The 20,728-nt window shown below is 43.7% G+C and overlaps 2 protein-coding genes across 4 annotated transcripts in view; both read left to right on the top strand.

Annotated features, from left to right (window-relative positions):
- The window catches only part of LOC134358307 (annexin A4-like), a 103,414-nt gene extending 91,915 nt beyond the window's left edge, over positions 1–11,499 (top strand). For both annotated transcript variants that reach the window (XM_063070389.1, XM_063070390.1), the window contains 3 exons: positions 8,287–8,345; positions 8,784–8,906; positions 9,531–11,499. In XM_063070389.1, the coding sequence (XP_062926459.1) occupies positions 8,287–8,345; positions 8,784–8,906; positions 9,531–9,590 (242 nt within the window). In that variant the 3' untranslated portion in view covers positions 9,591–11,499. The remainder of the gene's footprint in view (positions 1–8,286; positions 8,346–8,783; positions 8,907–9,530) is intronic.
- A 1,808-nt stretch (positions 11,500–13,307) lies between these two features.
- polr3a (polymerase (RNA) III (DNA directed) polypeptide A) overlaps positions 13,308–20,728 on the top strand; it is a 95,718-nt gene continuing 88,297 nt past the window's right edge. For both annotated transcript variants that reach the window (XM_063070386.1, XM_063070385.1), the window contains exons 1-2: positions 13,308–13,436; positions 14,888–15,023. In XM_063070386.1, the coding sequence (XP_062926456.1) occupies positions 13,393–13,436; positions 14,888–15,023 (180 nt within the window). In that variant the 5' untranslated portion in view covers positions 13,308–13,392. The remainder of the gene's footprint in view (positions 13,437–14,887; positions 15,024–20,728) is intronic.

The following is a 20,728-nucleotide window of genomic DNA, read 5'->3' as shown; positions in this document are numbered from 1 at the left end:
ACTGGGACTCTGTATCCCCAGGCTCAATGACAGCACGGGAAAGACAGCAGTACAGCAGTCTCAAACCCCTCTTTCAACAGGTCTTCATGAAAGAAATGAAGGAAAAAAGCCTAAAAAGTTGCTGCAGATGCTGGAAATCTTGGACAACACACAATATGCTGGAGGAGCTCAGCAGGTCATAGAAACATAGAAAATAGGTGCAGGAGTAGGCCATTCGGCCCTTCGAGCTTGCACCTAGTGTCTATGGAAGAGAATAAAGAGTCAATGTTTTGGCCTGAGATCCTTGATCGTTCACCAAGCAAAATATCTGCCTGTGCATCAGTCTGTGCATCACACTGAGCCAGTCTCACAATTTTATTTATATCTGCATTAGCACAGTACGTTGTCCCTTAGAACAGTAACTGTAAACTAGGATTGCTAATTACATCCGCAGAAAAAGAATCGTAGTAATGTGTATGTACACTGATAATAAATTTTACTTTGAACTTTTGAATGATGAATTGCTGATGCACAGGCAGATATTTTGCTTGGTGAACGATCAAGGATCTCAGGCCAAAACATTGACTCTTTATTCTCTTCCATAGACACTAGGTGCAAGCTCGAAGGGCCGAATGGCCTACTCCTGCACCTATTTTCTATGTTTCTATGACCTGCTGAGCTCCTCCAGCATATTGTGTGTTGTCCAAGATTTCCAGCATCTGCAGCAACTTTTTAGGCTTTTTTCCTTCATTTCTTTCATGAAGACCTGTTGAAAGAGGGGTTTGAGACTGCTGTACTGCTGTCTTTCCCGTGCTGTCATTGAGCCTGGGGATACAGAGTCCCAGTTTAGAATGAAGAACACTATTGTTGATCCTGCAACTAGGTAGACACTCCTCTCCGCCCACTCTGTGCAGCTGTGCTACAGGTTTAAGAGCAGGGAAGTTATCAAGGGATATTGGTGTTATTTATCAATTACACATAATGCTTTTGCTGGTGTTGTTCCCTCTCCCACGCCTTCTGGGTTCTCAGTTTGTGGGTTAGTACAGTATTTTGATACCGTCAGCCTTCCGTTTGTCCACATGCATGTGTGTGTGTCTGCCTGTCTGCAATTGGGATATTTGAAGGGGTTTTCCCCTTGTGAAAGGATATTTACAAATCGAACGAATAGAAGAAACCTTATAGCTGGAAAAAGCTGTGGATTGTAACAGTGTATGTTGCATGTTGCTGCTTTTTTTTTTGCTTTCTTTTCGCACTAATTTAATTATATACAGAGGATTCCAGTTAATTGGGACACATCAGGATCAGTACATTTTGGCCCAATTAAGTGGCTGCCTCAATTAGCTCCAATTTCATGGAAATAGTTAAAAGGGTATAAAAAAGACAAGCTGCCATTTAACTGAGTAACAAATTATGTAGTTAAATGAAATATTGAACAAATTAAAACACTATCACCTACTGTTACAGTAATATAAAACTATTATTTTCTAATAGTTAAAGAGATTCACCCAGTGTACACTGTCATGTTCTTTTAATTGACTGTAATTGAACAAAATCAGCGCAGACACTATGAGTAGATAATGGACTGCTTTCATACGATGCTCTCGATTATTGCATCCTCCAACTCTTCAACTCTTCATTGTAACATTTAAGATGATTGTCAATACCTTCAAATTTATCATAGCTCCTAACTTGTTGAAACAATGAAATCGTTCCGTTTTCACTCCCAGCCATTCCTGGCATCTTCAGGTCTGAATGCTTGAAACCGCAGCGAGGAAAACAGTTCTGAATGGTCTTGCTGCTTATTTCTCACCAGCTATCAGTGGCAAAATCACTGCTTGTTGAACACAGACACACACAAGTGATGCTATTTTAAAAACTTCACTGTAACAATGGTGTAGTGTTACCAGTGACACAAGTGCCCATGACTTGCAAGTTTAGAAACTGTTGGCCAACAGAGTCTCCTGCCAAAATTAAGTGACACTATGTCCCAAATAATCAAAGGGAATTCAGGTTATCTCCTCGATTAGTTTTTGTTCTTTAAGAGTTGGATTAAATAAGTGGCTGTCCTGATTAAGAGATGATCCAGTTAACCGGAATCCACTGTGTGTATGTGTGTATATGCATAATGTCTTTGTAGAAGTATTCAGCCCAACCCTATGTTCACATAAGTGAGTATTACAACCAGGGATTTTGATCAATTTAACAGATGCTTTTAATTTGTGAATCACTTTCTCTTTTTTCCCCCACAGTAGATCCCCAAAAAACAGGGAAAGTTGTAAAACTAAAATTTCAAAAACGGAAATGTCAGCAGTTCAAAAATATCCATTTGTCTTTGCCCAGTACTTAGTTGAAGAATCTCTAGTACCCATTACAGTCAGTGGTCTTTTTGGATAAGTCTCTATTAGCTATGTACAATATGATGGAGTAAGATTTGCCCATTCCTCCTTACAAAATTGCTCAAGCTGTGCCAGGTTAGTTGGGGAGCGGCAGTGGACAGCAATCCTGAGGTCTTGTCAGAGATGTTTGATCATATTAAGGTCCGGACTCTGACTGGCCCACTCTAGGGTATCAAATTTCCTAATTTGAAGCTCAGTGGTTGTTCTGGCAATGTGCTTTGGGTCATTGTTTTGCTAAAAGACAAACTTCCTTCCCAGTTTAAGCATTCTGGCAGAGGCTAACAGGTTTTTATCCAGGATCTCTCTGTGTTTAACAACATTCACCTTCCTCTCAATCCTGACCAGATTTCTAGTCCTTACTGCTGTATGATGCTGTACCCACCACACTTTACAGTGGGAATTGTTCCCTGGCCGTAAAGCCATTAGCGTTACTGTATTAGAGTATTACACTGTGCTGCATCTCCAGTTACAGCCATTGACTTCTGCAGCTCACTCAGAGTGACTGTTGGCATCACAGTAGCCTCTCTTACAAGTGCCATTCTTCTCCAGCGACTAAGTTTAGAGGGGCAGACTGACCCAGGTAGTGTGGCTACAGTTTCATATTTTTCCACTTTTCACTGAGCTCCAAGGTATGTTCAGTGCCTTTGAGATGGTCTTGTATCCTTCCCCAGATTTGTGCTTCTCTATTATCATTTCCCTGATTTGTCTTGAATGCTCTTTTGTGTTTGACCTGTTGAAAATCTACCATACTGTTGGACCTTAGAGAGAGAGAGGGGGTATTTGCAGTATTCTTATGAATTCATTAAAAACAATGTTGATTTTTAATTTTTAGTAAATTGGTAACAGGTTTTGGAATTTTTCTTTGGATTTGACACGATGCACAATGTTTTGAAGATTAGCTCAAAAATCCTACTTCAATATATTTTATATTTATAAGGTGAATATGTAAAATGTGGAGTAAAATATGAGACCAGCCGAAGGGTCTCGGCCTGAAACGCTGCCTGGCCTGTTGAGTTCCTCCAGCATTTTGTGTGTGTTGCTTGGATTTCTAGCATCTGCAGATAGAATTTCTCTTGTCAGTAAAATATGGAAATAGTTATAGGGCCTGAATAGTTCTTCAAGGTGCTCTGTGTGTGTGTGTGTGTGTGTACTCTTGTAATTTACAGTGTATTTTATGTATTGCACTTTACTGTGGCAACAAAACAACAAATTACACAACATATGTCTGTCAGTGATAGTAATCCTGATTCTGATTGCCATGTTTGTAGCTGGGTTAGACTTGACAAAGTTCAAGTTAATTTATTATCAAAGCACATATGTCACCATACGCAATCCTGAGATTCATTTTCTTGTGGGCACTCGCAGTAGAACAAAGAAACACCATAGAATCAGTGAACAACTACACACAAACAAAGACTGACAAACAACCCATGTGTCTTAGAGGGAAACTACTGGCTGCAGATTGCAGGGTCATTCAAAGATTGGAAGTACATTTCAAAGTATGTATGCAGTATACAACCTTGAGATTAGTCTCTCTGCAGGCAGCCACAAAACACTGAAACACCATGGAACCCATTCAGGCAAAATATGGAACACTCAATGTGCAGAAAAAAAGAACAAATTTCACAAATATAAAAATAAATGAGTGGAATAGCACATAGAAATTAAACAGCAAACCACAGTCTAGCAACATCCAGTTCTGTTTAGCGGTGTCCTTTGTTGACTGCAGGTCATGAAGGCTGTCTGTGCTGAAGCACCCCAATCAAAATTGCTCAGAAATAGTTCAGAGGAAATATATCTAGTAGAATATTTCGTAGTTTTGGATTATTGGCATCAAGTCTCACAGTTGCAAGCCCTACCCCAACATTCTACCTTTAACGCAGTGTCCAAGGGTCACTCTGTTAGCAATTGGATGTGTCAAGGTCCTAAAGATGGTGCCTTTCCAACTTCTAGTTTACTGGATGTTTTCCAATAACTGACACAAGTATCATCTCATTGCTGTACATTGGGTTCATTCAGATATTTCTCTCTTTCCTTCATTTGTCATGAAGTATTCTGAGTGCTGTTTCCTTAATTCATTTCCCATCTTGCAGGGTAAGCAAGCCTTATAATATAAAGTATTTTTTATTGCCAGAGTACATATTTGTCACCATAAATAACCCTGAGATTCATTTTCCTATGGACATACTCAGCAAATCTACCGAATTATAACTATAACAGGATCAATGAAAGATCAACCAGAGTGCAGAAGACAACAAACTGTTCAAATGCAAATATAAATAAATAGCAATAAATAATGAGAACATGAAGTAACAAGAGAAAGAGTCCTTAAAGTGAGGTGATTGGCTGTGAGAACACCCTCATGGATGGGCAAGTGAGTGTAGCTATCCCATTTTGTTCCATAACCTATTGGTTGAGGGGGTAGTAACTATTCTTGAACCTGCTGGTGTGACTCCCGAGTCTCTTGTACTTTCTACCACATAGCAGAAGAGTGTATAACCTATGTGGTTGGGATCTCTAATGATGGATGCTGCTTTCCAGTGACATCGTTTCATGTAGCTGTGCTCGATGGTGGGGAGTGCTTATCCCATGATGGTCCTCTACTGTTTGTAGGATTTCCTGTTCAAGGGCATTGGTGTTTCCGTACCAGGCTGTGATGCAGCCAGTCAATATACTCTGCACTACACACCTACAGAAGTTTGTCAAAGTTTTAGATGTCACGCTGTATCTCTGCAAACTCCTAAGGAAGCAGAGGTGCTACGATGCTTTCCTCATAATTGCACTTGCGTGCTGGGCCCAGGCCAGGTCCTCTGAAATAGTAACACCTAGGAATTTAAAGTTGCTGACCCTCTGATGAGGTTGTAAATATACTAAGTGAATGCCCCTTACATGGCCAACCTGGTCTGGGTGAGCCAAGTGGCAATCTGAACCTGGTTTATTATCACTGACATATGTCATGAGATTTGTTGTTTTATGACAGCAGTACAATGCAATACATAAAATATACTATAAGTTACAATAAGAAATATTAAAAAAATAAAAAGTAGTGCAAAAATAGTGAGGTAGTGTTCATGGGTTCATTGCCCGTTCAGAAATCTGATCGGGAGGTGAAGAAGCTGTTCCTGAAACATTGAGAGTGTGATTTCACTTATTTAAACCTTGGAGAATGTCCTGATATCTTCCCCACTGAAATATTGTTGTGGTGTACTGTAGATCCATGTAATAGAGACCTGGCAGCCAATGTGGGCACAGTAAGATCTCACAAACAGCAGTCTGATAACTCCAGATACTTAGTTTGAGTGAAGTTGGTCAAGGGATGAATTTAATGCAGACCACCAGCCAAAGCACTCTTCTTGCTCTTCCAAATAACACCGTGGATCTTTTCTGATGGGGTAATAAGTGGTATATCTGCCCACACAACAAAGCAATCCAAACTTGGTTTCTGGAACGGGATTTGAACCCAAAACCTACGACTTGGACCAGACTGCTATGGAGTCAAAGTTGTCGCTGATGCGGCATGCTAGAGGGGTTTGCTGAGGGACTGCAAAGGTACCAGAAGCAGTGGGTAACCAACTGTCTGGAGGGCTTGGGTTGTAGTGAGAGGCTGGAGAGGCTTAGACTCTTTTCCCTGGAGTGAAGGAAGCTGAGGAGTGACATTAGAAAGGTGGGACCTAGATAAGGTGGCACTCCAACCAGGATTCCCATCTCAGCCCATGTTTGGCCTTTGTCCCTCTCCCAGGGGTTCCCAACCAGGGGCCACGGACCCCCTCGGTTAATGATAGAGGTCTATGACATTTTTTTTAAAAAAAGGGTTGGGAACCCTTGCTCTAAACTTTTCCTGTCCATGTACCTCTCCAAAAGTCTTCTAAATACTGTTAATGGATCTGCCTCAACCACTCCCTCTGGCAGCTCAATCAAAAAGGCTTAAAATGAGTGGGGAAAGATTTTAAAAGGAACATGAGGTCCAGGTTTTTCATATGGAGCTTGGTGGGTATGTGGAACGAAGTGCCAGAAGAAGTGGTAGAAGCAGGCATTTAAAAGATATTTGGACAGACATATCAATAGGAAAGGTTTAGAAAGATTTACTTCCTTAGGAACCTGAGGAGATTTGGCACGACATCTAAAACTTTGACAAACATCTGTACCTGTCGGTGTGTAATGGACAGTGTATTGATTGGCTGCATCATGGCCTGGTATGAAAACACCAATGTCTTTGAACAGAAAATCCTACAAAAAGTAATGGATTCGGCCCAGTACGTCACTGGTAAAGCACTCCCAACTATTGAGCACATCTTCGTAGGAAAGCAGCATCCATCATCAGGGATCCAGACCAGGCAGGCCATGCTCTCTTCTCACTGCTGCCATCAGGTGGAAAGTATAAGAGCCTCAGCACTCACACCACCAGGTTCAGGAACAGTTACCGTACCTCAACCATCACTGGATAATTACACTCACTTGTTCCATCATTGTGATGTTTCCACCACCAATGATCTCACTTTAAGGACTTTATATCTCATGTTCCTGTTATTTATATTGGCACTTGTATAGTTTGTTGTCTTCTGCACTCTGGTTGATCTTTCATTAATCCTGTAATAGGTACTATTCTATATTCTATTTGCTGAGTATGCCCACAAGAAAATGTATCTCAGGTGATGTATATGTACTTTGATAATAAATTTACTGCGTACTTTGTACTTTAGAATGATATGGGTGGGCCAAACACAGATAAGTGGGACTAGCTCAGGTAGGCAGCTTGGTTGGCATGGACTGGATGGACAGAAGTCCTTTAGCCTGTTGCATATCTGAGCGAGTCCCATTTATTAGTGTTTGCACGTTGTATAACTCAATGTCTCTGCCTCTGGTGTTGAGAGACGGAGTGAGGTTGGGGTATGAGCAACCCTCCCATCCTCTGGTAGTTCATTTGAAGGAATTGCCCCATTCTAAAGCTAGCTCAACCAGAAAGGGGCATAAGAAACAATATGAGGAGCTGGGGCTGTAACCCACAGTACAGTCTGGGAACTGATTGGATTGCTCACTGGCTGAAGACTAGTATATCCGATGCTGCAGTCTAGCACCAGTTGACACCCACTGCCTTGGACAATGACTCCCTGACCTCATTAATGTAATGAGGCCCCCAACTAATGCTGAATCCTTCAGTAGTTCTCCAAGCCCTCCCAGACTAACCCTGTGGCCTTTTCTACATGTCCTAGCAAATGTTTTCATCTATTGACAAATGGATATTGGCTGTTTGTGCATGTTATACCGTGTGTGTTGTTGAGTATGGTATAACATTTTCATCTGTAATCTATTGACAAAGGGATATTGGCTGTTTGTGCATGTTATACAGTGTGTGTTGAGTATGGTATAACATTTTCATCTGTAATCTATTGACAAAGGGATATTGTTATAACACACACAAAAACAACAATGTTTTCATCTGTAATCTATTGGCTGTTTATGTGATTATATACATCCAAACACACCATCAAAGTGTGGTTTGCATCAATGACCAACACAGTCTGAGGACGTGCTGGGGGCAGCCGGCGAGTATCTCCACACTTCCAGCACCAACGTACCACACCCACAACTTACTAACCCTAACCCGTACATCTTTGGAATGTGGGAGGATATCCACGCAGTCGCAGGGAGAACTTAGAACCTCCTTACAGACAGCAGCAGGAATTGATCGTACAGCAGGCACTGTAAAGCGTTCCGCTAACCACTAGACTACTGCGCTGCCCCTACGCTTTTTTAGGTCAAGTAACTAATAGAGAGGGGAAGCCAAGATGACTGCATTTCCCCTCACTGACCACGAGGTGTATGTTAAAATGTTTTTAACTGTATTCTCTTAGCAAACTATATTGGGTGTGTGTGTCCTACCCCGCTGATGACTAATATGTTCACTTTGCAGTGAAGTGCCTGAGAAACACGCCAGCGTTTTTTGCTGAGAGGCTCTACAGGTCCATGAAGGTAACATTCAGCAACTCTCACTGCTGGGGTTGAGAAACGGGTGTCGGGAGGGCAGGACAACGGCCAGCTGCTTCCATGTCACACACCAGAAGCTGAACTCTCCTGTGCTTTGCAACAGTGGGGAAGTCCTAAGAGTAAAAGATAATACATGAGCTTTATTTGTCACAAGTACATCGAAACTTACAGTGAAATGTGTCGTTTGCATCCACAACCGACACAAGTCGGGCATGTACTGGGGGCAGCCTGCTGGTGTTGCCGTGCTTCTGGCACTAATATAGCATGTCTACAACTTTCTAACCTTAACCTGTATATCTTTGGAATGAGGGAGGAAACTGGAGCACCGGGAGGTATAGGATCCGATGGAAAGAGTGTACTGGGGAAAGGGAGGTTCTTGAATCTCGTGTTGAGGTGTCACTCTTCCCTCCCTCCCTTCTCTAGGGACTGGGTACAGATGACAGAACCCTGGTTCGCATTATGGTGTCACGCTGTGAAGTTGACATGTTGGACATAAGGGCTGAATTCAAGAGGATGTATGGGAAGTCGCTGTACTCATTTATAGCGGTAATTATATTTCTACACTTAAATATGCAAAACAAAAATGAGCTGTGTTTGCCATGTATACATTGAACTGTACAGTGAGATGTTGTTTGCATCAACACATTCCAAGTACACTAAGTACAACTCCTGTACTCAGTGCCCTGATTTGATGAAAGCCGAGATGCCAGATGCTTTCTTCACCACCCTGCCGACCTGTGTCCCCACTTTCAGAGAACAACGTACCTGTACCCTTGGGTCTCCAGATTATTAATTGAACATCTTCTCACAAATAAAACAGCAGAGGCGTTTTATGTTTAGAAACAAAAACCCAAAGCAAATCATTTATTGAACACCACACAACTGAACACGAAATGCAGTAAAGCTACGTTACGTAATTACCTCATCACGTCAGGCCAGCCTCTTAAATTGAACCCCAACCCAAGGTCAGCGGTTGTGAATTATGTACGGTTACACCCATTACAAGTCTCTGAATGGTTTCTGCAGGCCTCTGAACGGCCAGTGAGGTGCCGTGTCCACTGCACCAGTGCAGCCCAACAGTACAACTGACACCGCTCGGTCTAGCTGTAGGTACAGGCAATGGCCAGGTGTCTTATTGTCTAATCATTCCTTTGTTTCTTCTGTTGCCAGGATGACTGCTCCGGTGATTACAAGAAGTTGTTGCTGCAGCTTTGTGGCTCAAATGACTGAGGAAGGACAGCGGGGTTGGAGCTGGTGGAGATTTGAGCAGTGGTTTTCCAAAACCGCTTCCACCTGTCATAGAGCAGGGGTTTCCTCATCTTTCTTTTGTTTAATTTCCTTTTCTATCAGCTTGTACATGTAATCCTGTGTATCGGCATGTTCAATATGTATTTGTTCAGCTGAAGTTTGAGATGATATCGGGGGGTGGGTGGAGATTTGTCCTATTGTGTTTCTAAGGGCAATGTTGGTTTTGAGGGTTTTACCCCCATCCCGCCTCTACTAACCTCTGCCTCTCCTGTTGAACTCTTCAGTTTGATTTGATCTCGGAAAAGATCACACTCATTTAAACTTCAAAGTACATTTATTATCAAAGTACGTAGACCATTGACAACCTTGAGGTTCACCTTCTTGTGGACAGCCACAAAACAGAGACAATAGAATCCACAAAAAAATCCACACACTGCTAATGACAAACTCCCACCCCAGTGTGTTTCACTTTTTGAACTTCCTCTGACTACATAGACAGTCATCACCTTCAATGCCCTCCCTTACATGGCTGAGTTGAAATGTAGATGAGGTTCTTGGTTTCCTCTAACTTACGGCAATTTCTTCCTCCTCCCCTTCTTTCATTTCCGTTTCCATTTCCCACTGTGACTCCCCCTTACCCCTCACCTGCTCCCTCTGGTTCTCTACCTCCTCCTCTTTCTCTCATCGTCCAAAAACTGATGGCTGGCTTAAGCAGAAGTCAACTGACTGCTTCAAGGCTTGGGACAGTTTGCGTTACTTGTATTTTATATTTTTTTTGTAAATTTGCATGTTGTGTGCCACATTAACCGGCATTCACCTTTTTGCCACCTTGTCCAGTTCTTAGGAAATGTCAAATGCAAAATGTTACCTTATCACTCTTAATTAGAGGTCAATGTGCATTGACAAGGCTTGTTATTCGTAACTCGAACAACACACAAACTGCTGGAGGAGCTCAGCAGTTCAGGCAGCATCGTTGGGGGAAATAAACAGTCAACATTTTGGTCTGAAACCTTTCGTCAGGACTGGAAAGGAAGTGGGGTGGTGGAAGAAGCCTAGCTTCAAGATTTCCAGCATCTGCAGAATCTTTTGTGTTCATTCAATAGTCTTAAACTGATTTTTCTAACTTCCGGTAACTTCTTCCTCCTCCCCTTTTCTCTTTTCCATTTCCCACTGTGACTCCCCCTTTACCCCTCACCCGCTCCCTCTGGTTCCCTACCTCCTTCCCTTTCTCCCATCGTCCACTCTCCCTTCCTATCAGATTACTCCTTCACCCTTCACCTTTTCGACCTATCACCTCCCAGCTTCTGACATCACCTCCTCACTCACCTACCCACCCACTTTTCCCCTCACCTGCTAGCTTGCACTCCTTGTCCTCACCCCACCTTCTTATTCTGGCATCTTCCCCCTTCCTTCCCAGTCCCAGTGAAGGGCTTCATGTTGAAATGTCAACTGTTTACTCCTCTGTATAGATTCTGCCTGACCTTCAGCACTTTGTGTGTGTCACTCTGGATTTCCAGCAGAATGTCTGGATTTGTTAACTCAAACCAGCAGTGTGATACCCGAGGCCATTTTTGGTGGCCGAAATCAGGAATTTTCATCCTGTGTACAACTCCAGGGTGACATTTCCAATGCGAGTATTGAGTATCTGCTTCTCACGCCTTCAGCCTTACTGACCAAAGAATCCACATGTGCCCCCTCAGGCCTCAGTGGGGCCTCAGGACTACCATACGAAGATAGAGAGTTGGTGTCTCTGAATTATCAGTGAGACACCGTCTGTCCCAAAGAGCCGATTGCTGGCAAAGGCCACCATCTGGAATACGAGCGAATGGAAGAAGGCAAAATATAATATGCTCAGAAATGTAAATGAATAAAGATAAATACTATGCAACTAATCTACAGCTGTGTCTCATTCAATTGTTCAACTATCTGTGGAATTCGTTACCAAAGGTGGCTGTCGAGGCAAAGTAATTGTGTATATTTGAGGTAGAGATTGATAGGTTCCTGATTAGTCAGAGCATCATAGGAAGTCATTCCTGCCTGTGGCCATCAAACTTTACAACTCCTCCCTTGGAGAGTCAGACACCCTGAGCCAATAGGCTGGTCCTGGACTTATTTCCTGGCATAATTTACATATTACTATTTATGGTTCTATTACTATTTATTATTTATGGTGCAACTGTAACAAAAACCAATTTCCCCTGGGATCAATCAAGTATGACTGACTATGAAGGGATACGGGGAGAAGGCAGGAGATTGGGTCTGAGAGGAAAATGGATCAGCCATAATGAAATGGCAGAGCAGACTCAATGGACCGAATGGCCTAATTCTGGGAAGTATCAGTAAACCAAAGCAGTATATCTTGAGGAGATAGAGAGGTTTTGCTATTCTGATAGTGATTTATCATTGCGTATACTGACCAGTTACATCATACTTGGTGTGCAGGCTCTAATGCAGAGCACTGCAGGGGGCTGGTACTCTATCATGGCACAACTTCATCTTCACCACTGAGGGCATGCCCTCTTCTCATTACTACCTACAGTCAGAGAGGAGGTACAGGAGCCTGAAGACCCTACACTCAACCATTCAGGAACAGCTTCTTCCCCTCAGCCATCAACACTTCCTCTTTTTTTTTTGCACTACACCGTTGCGGCAAAACAACATGTATGCAAATAATAATAAATCTCATTATTACACAGTGAAAAGCTTTTGTTCGTGTGCCATCCAGTCAGACTATTTATTTAGAGAGACAGCAGTCTGCCGAGCAGCAACCCTGAATTAACCCTAACCTAATCACAGGACAATTGACAACGACCGATTAACCTACTGACCAGCACAGCTTTGTTTTGTGGGAGGGAACCGGGGCATGCGGAGCAAACGCACACATTCCGCAGTGAGGACTACAGACTTGCAGAGGACACCAGAATTGAACTCTGAATTCTGATTTCTGGCTGTAATAACGTGGTGCTGACCGCTAAGCTCTCGAGGCCATACCGTACACGGGTATATAGAGGTGGTAAAACAGAATGCAGGGTATATGGTGTACACTGATGTAGGAATGAGTTTTGGGTCTGGATCCTTCCGAAGAAGTTTGAGCTCCTCCTGGTGATCAGTGTTCAAGTGGTGTTTCTGTCCCTCCGGTGGTAGACATTTATTAAACGGCAAAACAAAAAGGATTTTGAGGTAAAGCCTATTTTGCATTAACTGCTCAGTGGATGAGCTATCGTACCTCCGAAAGTTATTCCTATAACATCGTCTTCCTTCCACCATTTAAAATTCTCTTCAAGACCTTGACTTTTTCTACTTCTGTAGGTTGGCCCATGTTACGTAAAGAATAGACGGTTATTGGGAGATCAGTTATTGAGTATTTTTTCCCATTAAGCATACATTTACACTTGAAAAGGCGAGAGGACGCGTGGTAGTTCAGAAGTTCCCTGTCCCTTTCCCCGATAGTTGCTGAGATCCTACAGCCCTTTGCATTCGTCCAACACACTGCAAGGACTTGCAGTGAACGCCGGGCGCGGGCGGTGCCGCTGTAGCGGGAGGGCGGCAGTGCAAGGCGGCGGAGCGGTCGGGAGAGAGTGGCAGTGCTGGTGGCGCTGTTGTGGGAGGGTAGGAATACGAGGTGCCGCCTGCGGGTGGCGCTGCCGAGGGAGGGTGGGAGTGCGAGCCGGCGCCTGCGGGCGGCGCTAGGGCCGGAGGGCGGAGCCAGGCCGTGAGCTGGGCTGTTGGCGGTGGGTGAGGGGGGTGTTCGGGGCGACCGGGCATTCGTTCGGCCGTCGTCACCATGGTGAAGGAACAGTTCCGGGAGACGGATGTGGCGAAGAAAATGTGAGCTTGGGGTCGGAGCGACGGAACAGCGGGTGGGGAGGGGTGGTGGTGATGGGGTACACGTGGAGCTGGGTGTGGAGGAGGGGGTTCATGTGCAGGGGATGGTGTTGGGGTATTAATGTGGGGAATTGCTGGGTGTTAATGTGGGGGGCAGGTGTTTGAGGGGTTAATCTGTGGGTGGTGTTTGGGGGTTAATATGGGGTCAGTATAGGGAGTTGGTGATGAAGTGGCTTAATGTGGGGTTATGCGGTGGAGGGACTATACAGGGGGAGTCACTGGGAAGGGTGAGCGGAGTTACTGAGGGTGGGATGGTTTCTGTGTGTGGGGTTAACCTGGTTAAAATGATGGGTGTATATGGGCAAATGATGTGGGGATTAATATCGTGAGTGCTTGATAAGAACTAGAGAGCAAGAGGAGTAATCATTCTGAGGGGAATTGCAGGAGGAATTGTGTGGGAGATTTGGGAAAGCTGCAGATAGTGGGCCAATAATGGAAGTGGGAAAGGGGAGCATGTGCAAACAAGAGAAAATCTGCAGATGCTGGAAATCCAAGACAGACAGACAGACACGCACACGCACACACCCCACTCACCCACCCCTCTACCTGGAGGAACTCAGCAGGCTGTTTACGTTCTGCGGAAGGGTTTCAGCCCAAAACGTCAACTTTACTCTTTTCCATAGATGCTGCCTGGTCTGCTGAGTTCCTGCAGCATCTTGTGTGTGTTGAAGGGGAGTACTTGAGGCATCTTCAGAAGGTTCTTCGAGAATCATTACCTTCTTGTGGTGAATCCCGGATCAGTCTCTGTAGCCACCTGAAGACCCACCAATAGCTAACCCCTTTTGAGAACGTGATACTCTGCTGGAGTGATTGCACTACTACTATGGTTTAAGAGGACTGACACTGGAACAGTCGCAGAGAATATGCAGATTCAGCATATTGATGAGTGTTTTGGGGTGACATAGCGGCACCGTGGTGTTCAGTATCTGCCTCACCGCTCCTGAGGCCCACTCTTTCTCTGTAGCTAGTACTTTCTTCCTTTATCGTGGATTTTGCCTGGTGCTCTGCTTTCATCCCAAAGGTGTGTGGGTTGGTAAACTTATTGGCCCTGTAAATTTGTTGGTGGTGTAGATGAATTGGTGGGTAGGGATGGCATGGAAGTCAGTTTGAATGCAAGTGGAAAAACAGATTTGGTGTAGAGGCCTTGAGTCCGCACTGTGTGGCTCTTTGACACGTTTTCTTCCCTCGCACCCACTTCACAGTATTAGCCAGAGGGTTTGAGCCAGGAATGGAATGTGTGTATGGAAAACTTCGGCACAGTAGTGTAGGTGTTAGCGTAATATTGTTACATCTCCTCCAACACAGGTTCAATTCTGCCACTGTCTGTAAGGAGTTTATATATAGTTTTCTCTGTGAAATTTATATAACTGCCCCTGATTTGTTTCCTCACATAGAAGCCACATCTGCTTTGGAATGAAATCAGCAAAAGAGATGCGGCAGCAGGCGCACATTCAGGTGGTCAGTAAGAATCTGTACAGTCAGGATAACAGTCACACCCCTTTGTCACACGGTGTGCTGGATCATCGCATGGTAAGCATGGGATCTCTTCACTCTAGTATCATGGCAATAAGATAGACTAACAAGTACAAAGTATGTATATCTCACCAAATACTAACCTGAGATTCATTTTCTTACAGACATTCACAGTAGAACAAAGAAATACAGTAGTCAATGAAAAACTACGCAAAGACAAACAACCAATGTGCAAAAGGAGACAGATGTGCAAATACAAAAGTAAAAGTACATAAGTAAGAAATAATACTGAGACCATGAGTTGTAGAGTCCTGGAAAGTGAGTCATTGGTTGTTGCCAAGGTCTCTGCTTGAGGAACAATCTCCCATCAGCACAGGGCACCACAGGGCTGTGAGCTTATACCCCTGCTCTACTTGCTTTACACTTATGACTGCGGGGCTAAGCACAGCTCCAATGCCATATTTAAGTTTGCTGATGACGCCACTATTGTGGACCAAATCAAAGGTGGTGACGAATCAGCATATAGAAGGGAGATTGAAAATCTGGCTGAGTGGTAACACAACAACAACTTGTTACTGACTTATTGACTTCAGGAGGAGGAAACCACAGGTCCACGAGCAATTCCTCATTGCAGGAATCAGAGGTGGAGAGGGTCAGCAACTTTACATTCCTCAGTGATATTTCAGAGTACCTCTCCTGGACCCACCACATAAAGTGCAATTACAAAGAAAGCATGGCAGCATCTCTAATTCCATAGAAGTTTGCAAAAATTCAGCATGACTTCTAACACTTTGACAAACTTCTATAAATGTTTCGGGGAGAGGAGATTGACTGCATCACAGCTTCGTATAGAAACACCAACGCCCTTGAATAGAAATTCCTACAAAAGTAGTGGATGCAGCCTAATCCATCACAGGTAACGCACAAGCACATCTGGAAAGCTGCATCCATTAGAGACCCCTGCCATTTAGGTCATTTTCTTTTCTCACTGCTGCCATCAGGAAGCCTCGACTCTCACCAACAGGTTCAGGAATAGTCATTAGTCCTCAACTGTCAGACTCTTGAACCAGTGGCGATAACTTCACTTGCCCCATCACTGAACTGTTCCCACAACCTATGGACTTAATTTCAAGGACTCCTCATCTTATGTTCTCAATATTTGTTGCTTATTTATATATAATTTCTTCTGTTTTCTTTTGTATTTGCAGTTGGTTGTTATCTGTCCTGGTGGGTGCAGTCTTTCATTGATTCTATTAAGGTTCTTGGATTTACTGGGTATAATTGCAAGAAAATGAATCTCAGGATTGTATATGGTGACATATATGTACTTCGATAATATATTTACTTCGAACTTTGAGGGAAGCCTGTAAGTGTCGTTACACATTCCAGTGCCAACATAACATGCCCACCATCCTCGGCAGAACATAACAGCGAAACAAGCCCCATTTCTTCTTACTTAACGCACACTGATACACACATACACACTCCTACAATAAGAAGAGAGGCTGTCTTCGACCTCCAGCCTTCAGTGGACTCAAACAATGGACAATAATAGACAATAGGTGCAGGAGTAGGCCATTCGGCCCTTTGAGCCAGTGCCGCCATTCACTGTGATCATGGCTGATCAACCACAATCAGTATCCAGTTCCTGCCTTATCCCCATAACCTTTGATTCCGCTATCTTTTAAGAGCTGTATCCATCTCTTTCTTGAAAGCATCCAGAGACTTGGCCTCCACAGCCTTCTGGGGCAGAGCATTCCATATATCCACCACTCTCTGGGTGAAAAAGTTTTTCCTCAAATCCATTCTAAATGGCCTACCCCTAATTCTTAAACTGTGGCCTCTGGTTCTGGACTCACCCATCAGTGGGAACATGCTTCCTGCCTCCAGCGTGTCCAATTCCTTAATAATCTTATATGTTTCAATAAGATCCCCTGTCAGCCTTCTAAATTCCAGAGTATACAAACCCAGTCGCTCCAATCTTTCGACATACAACAGTCCCACCATCCCAGTCACACTCCCTCAATAGCAAGAATGTCCTTCCTCAAATTTGGAGACCAAAACTGCACACAGTACTCCAGGTGTGGTCTCACCAGGGCCCTGTACAGCTGCAGAAGGACCTCTTTGCTCCTATACTCAATTCCCCTTGTTATGAAGGCCAGCATGCCATTAGCTTTCTTCACTGCCTGCTGTACTTGCATGCTTGCTTTCAGTGACTGATGTACAAGAACACCTAGATCTCATTGTGCTTCCCCTTTTTCTAACTTGACTCCATTTAGATAATAATCTGCCTTCCTGTTCTTGCCACAAAAGTGGATAACCTCACATTTATCCACATTAAACTGCATCTGCCATGCATCTGCCCACTCACCCAGCCTGTCCAAGTCACCCTGCATTCTCATAACATCCTCCTCACATTTCACACTGCCACCAGCTTTGTGTTATCGACAAATTTGCTAATGTTACTTTTAATTCCCTCATCTAAATTATATATATTGTAAACAGCTGTGGTCCCAGCACTGAACCCTGCGGTACCCCACTGGTCACCGCCTGCCATTCCAAAAGGGACCTGTTAATCGCTACTCTTTGTTTTCTGTCAGCCAGCCAATTTTCAATCCATGTCAGTACTCTGCCCCCAATACCATGTGCCCTAATTTTGCCCACTAATCTCCTATGTGGGACCTTATCAAAGGCTTTCTGAAAGTCCAGGTACACTACATCCACTGGCTCTCCCTTGTCCATTTTCATAGTTACATCCTCAAAAAACTCCAGAAGATTAGTCAAGCTCGATTTCCCCTTCGTAAATCCATGCTGACTCGGACCAATCCTGTTACTACTATCCAGATGTGTCGTAATTTCATCTTTTATAATTGACTCCTGCATCTTTCCCACCACCGATGTCAGGCTAACCGGTATATAATTTCCTGTTTTCTATCTTCCTCCCTTCTTGAAGAAGGACGACATTAGCTTCCCTCCAATCCACAGGAACTGATCCTGAATCTATAGAACATTGGAAAATGATTACCAATGCATCCACAATTTCTAAAGCCACCTCCTTAAGTACCCTGGGATGCAGACCATCAGGTCCCAGGGACTTATCAGCCTTCGGACCCAACAGCCTATCCAACACCATCTCCTGCCTAATATAAGTTTCTTTCAATTCATCCATTACCCTAGGTCCTTTGGCCACTATTATATTTGGGAGATTGTTAGTGTCTTCCCTAGTGAAGACAGATTCAAAGTACCTGTTCAGCTCATCTGCCGTTTCCTTGTTCCCCATAATAAATTCACCCGCTTCTGTCTTCAAGGGCCCAATTTTTTTCCTTTTCACATACCATAGAAACTACAGCACAGAAACAGGCCTTTTGGCCCTTCCTGGCTGTGCTGAACCATTTTCTGCCTAGTCCCACTGACCTGCACGCGGACCATATCCCTCCATACACCTCCCATCCATGTATCTGTCCAATTTATTCTTAAATGTTAAAAAAGAACCCACATTTACCACCTCATCTGGCAGCTCATTCCATACTCCCACCACTCTCTGTGTGAAGAAGCCCCCCCCTAATGTTCCCTTTAAACTTTTCCCCCCTCACCCTTAACCCATGTCCTCTGGTTTTTTTCTCTCCTTTCCTCAGTGGAAAAAGCCTGCTTGCATTCAACTCTATCTATACCCATCATAATTTTATATACCTCTATCAAATCTCCCCTCATTCTTCTATGCTCCAGGAAATAAAGTCCTAACCTATTCAACCTTTCTCTGTAACTGAGTTTCTCAAGTCCTGGCAACATCCTTGTAAACCTTCTCTGCACTCTTTCAACCTTATTATCCTTCCTGTAATTTGGTGACCAAAACTGAACAGAATACTCCAGATTCGGCCTCACCAATGCCTTATACAACCTCATCATAACATTCCAGCTCTTATACTCAATACTTTGATTAATAAAGGCCAATGTACCAAAAGCTCTCTTTACGACCCTATCTACTTGTGACGCCACTTTTAGGGAATTTTGTATCTGTATTCCCAGATCCCTCTGTTCTACTGCACTCCTCAGTGCCTTACCATTAACCCTGTATGTTCTACCTTGGTTTGTCCTTCCAACGTGTAATACCTCACACTTGTCTGTATTAAATTCCATCTGCCATTTTTCAGCCCATTTTTCCAGCTGGTCCAAGTCCCTCTGCGGGCTCTGAAAACCTTCCTCACTGTCTGCTACACCTCCAATCTTTGTATCATCAGCAAATTTGCTGATTCAATTTACCAACTTATCATCCAGATCATTGATATAGATGACAAATAACAATGGACCCAGCACTGATCCCTGTGGCACACCACTAGTCACAAGCCTCCACTCGTCACAAGCCTCCACTCAGAGAAGCAATTCTCTACCACCACTCTTTGGCTTCTTCCATTGAGCCAATGCCTAATCCAATTTACCACCTCTCCATGTATACCTAGTGACTGAAATTTCCTAACTAACCTCCCATGCGGGACCTTGTCAAAGGCCTTTCTGAAAATCCATGTAGACAATATCCACTGCCTTCCCTTCATCCACTTTCCTGGTAACCTCCTCGAAAAACTCCAGTAGATTGGTCATACATGACCTACCATGCACAAAGCCATGTTGACTCTCCCTAATAAGTCCCCGTCTATCCAAATGCTTGTAGATTCTGTCTCTTAGTACTCCCTCCAATAACTTACCCACTACCGACGTTAAACTCACCGGCCTATGATTTCCCGGATTACTTTTCGATCCTTTTTTAAACAACGGAACAACATGAGCCACTCTCCAATCCTCTGGCACCTCACCCGTAGACAGCGACATTTTAAATATTTCTGCCAGGGCCCCCGCAATTTCAACACTAGTCTCCTTCAAGGTCCGAGGGAACACTCCGTCAGGTCCCAGGGATTTATCCACTTTAATTTTCCTCAAGACAGCAAGCACCTCCTCCTTTACAATCTGTACAGTTTCCATGATCTCATTGCTTGATTCCCTCAATTCCATAGACCTCATGCCAGTTTCCTTAGTAAATACAGACGCAAAAAACCTATTTAAGATCTCCCCCATTTCCTTTGGTTCCGCACATAGCCGACCACTATGATCTTCAAGGGGACCAATTTTATCCCTTACAATCCTTTTGCTCTTAATATACCTGTAAAAGCTCTTTGGATTATCCTTCACTTTGACTGCCAAGGCAACCTCATGTCTTCTTTCAGCCCTCCTGATTACTTTCTTAAGTATTTTCTTGCACTTCTTATACTCCTCAAGCACCTGATTTACTCCCTGTTTCCTATACATTTCATACAACTCCCTCTTCTTCTTTTTCAGAGTTGCAATATCCCTTGAGAACCAAGGTTCCTTATTCCTATTAAATTTGCCTTTAATCCTGACAGGAACATACAAACTCTGCACTCTCAATATTTCCCCTTTGAAGGCTTCCCACCTACCAATCACATCTTTGTCACAGAACAACCTGTCCCAATCCACGCTTTTTAGATCCTTTCTCATTTCTTCAAATTTGGCCTTCTTCCAGTTCAGAACCTCAACCCTAGGACCAGATCTATCCTTGTCCATGATCAAATTGAAACTAATGGTGTTATGATCACTGGAACCAAAGTGCTCCCCTACACAGACTTCCGTCACTTGTCCTAACTCGTTTCCTAACAGGAGATCCAATATTGCATCCCCTCTAGTTGGTCCCTCTATATATTGATTTAGAAAACTTTCCTGAACACATTTTACAAACTCTAAACCATCTAGAC

Source organism: Mobula hypostoma, chromosome 18, assembly GCF_963921235.1.
Source record: "Mobula hypostoma chromosome 18, sMobHyp1.1, whole genome shotgun sequence".
Taxonomy (NCBI): Eukaryota; Metazoa; Chordata; class Chondrichthyes; order Myliobatiformes; family Myliobatidae; genus Mobula; species Mobula hypostoma.
The sequence above is the reverse complement of the archived record's forward strand: the minus strand, read 5'-3'. Positions and strand labels throughout refer to the sequence as shown.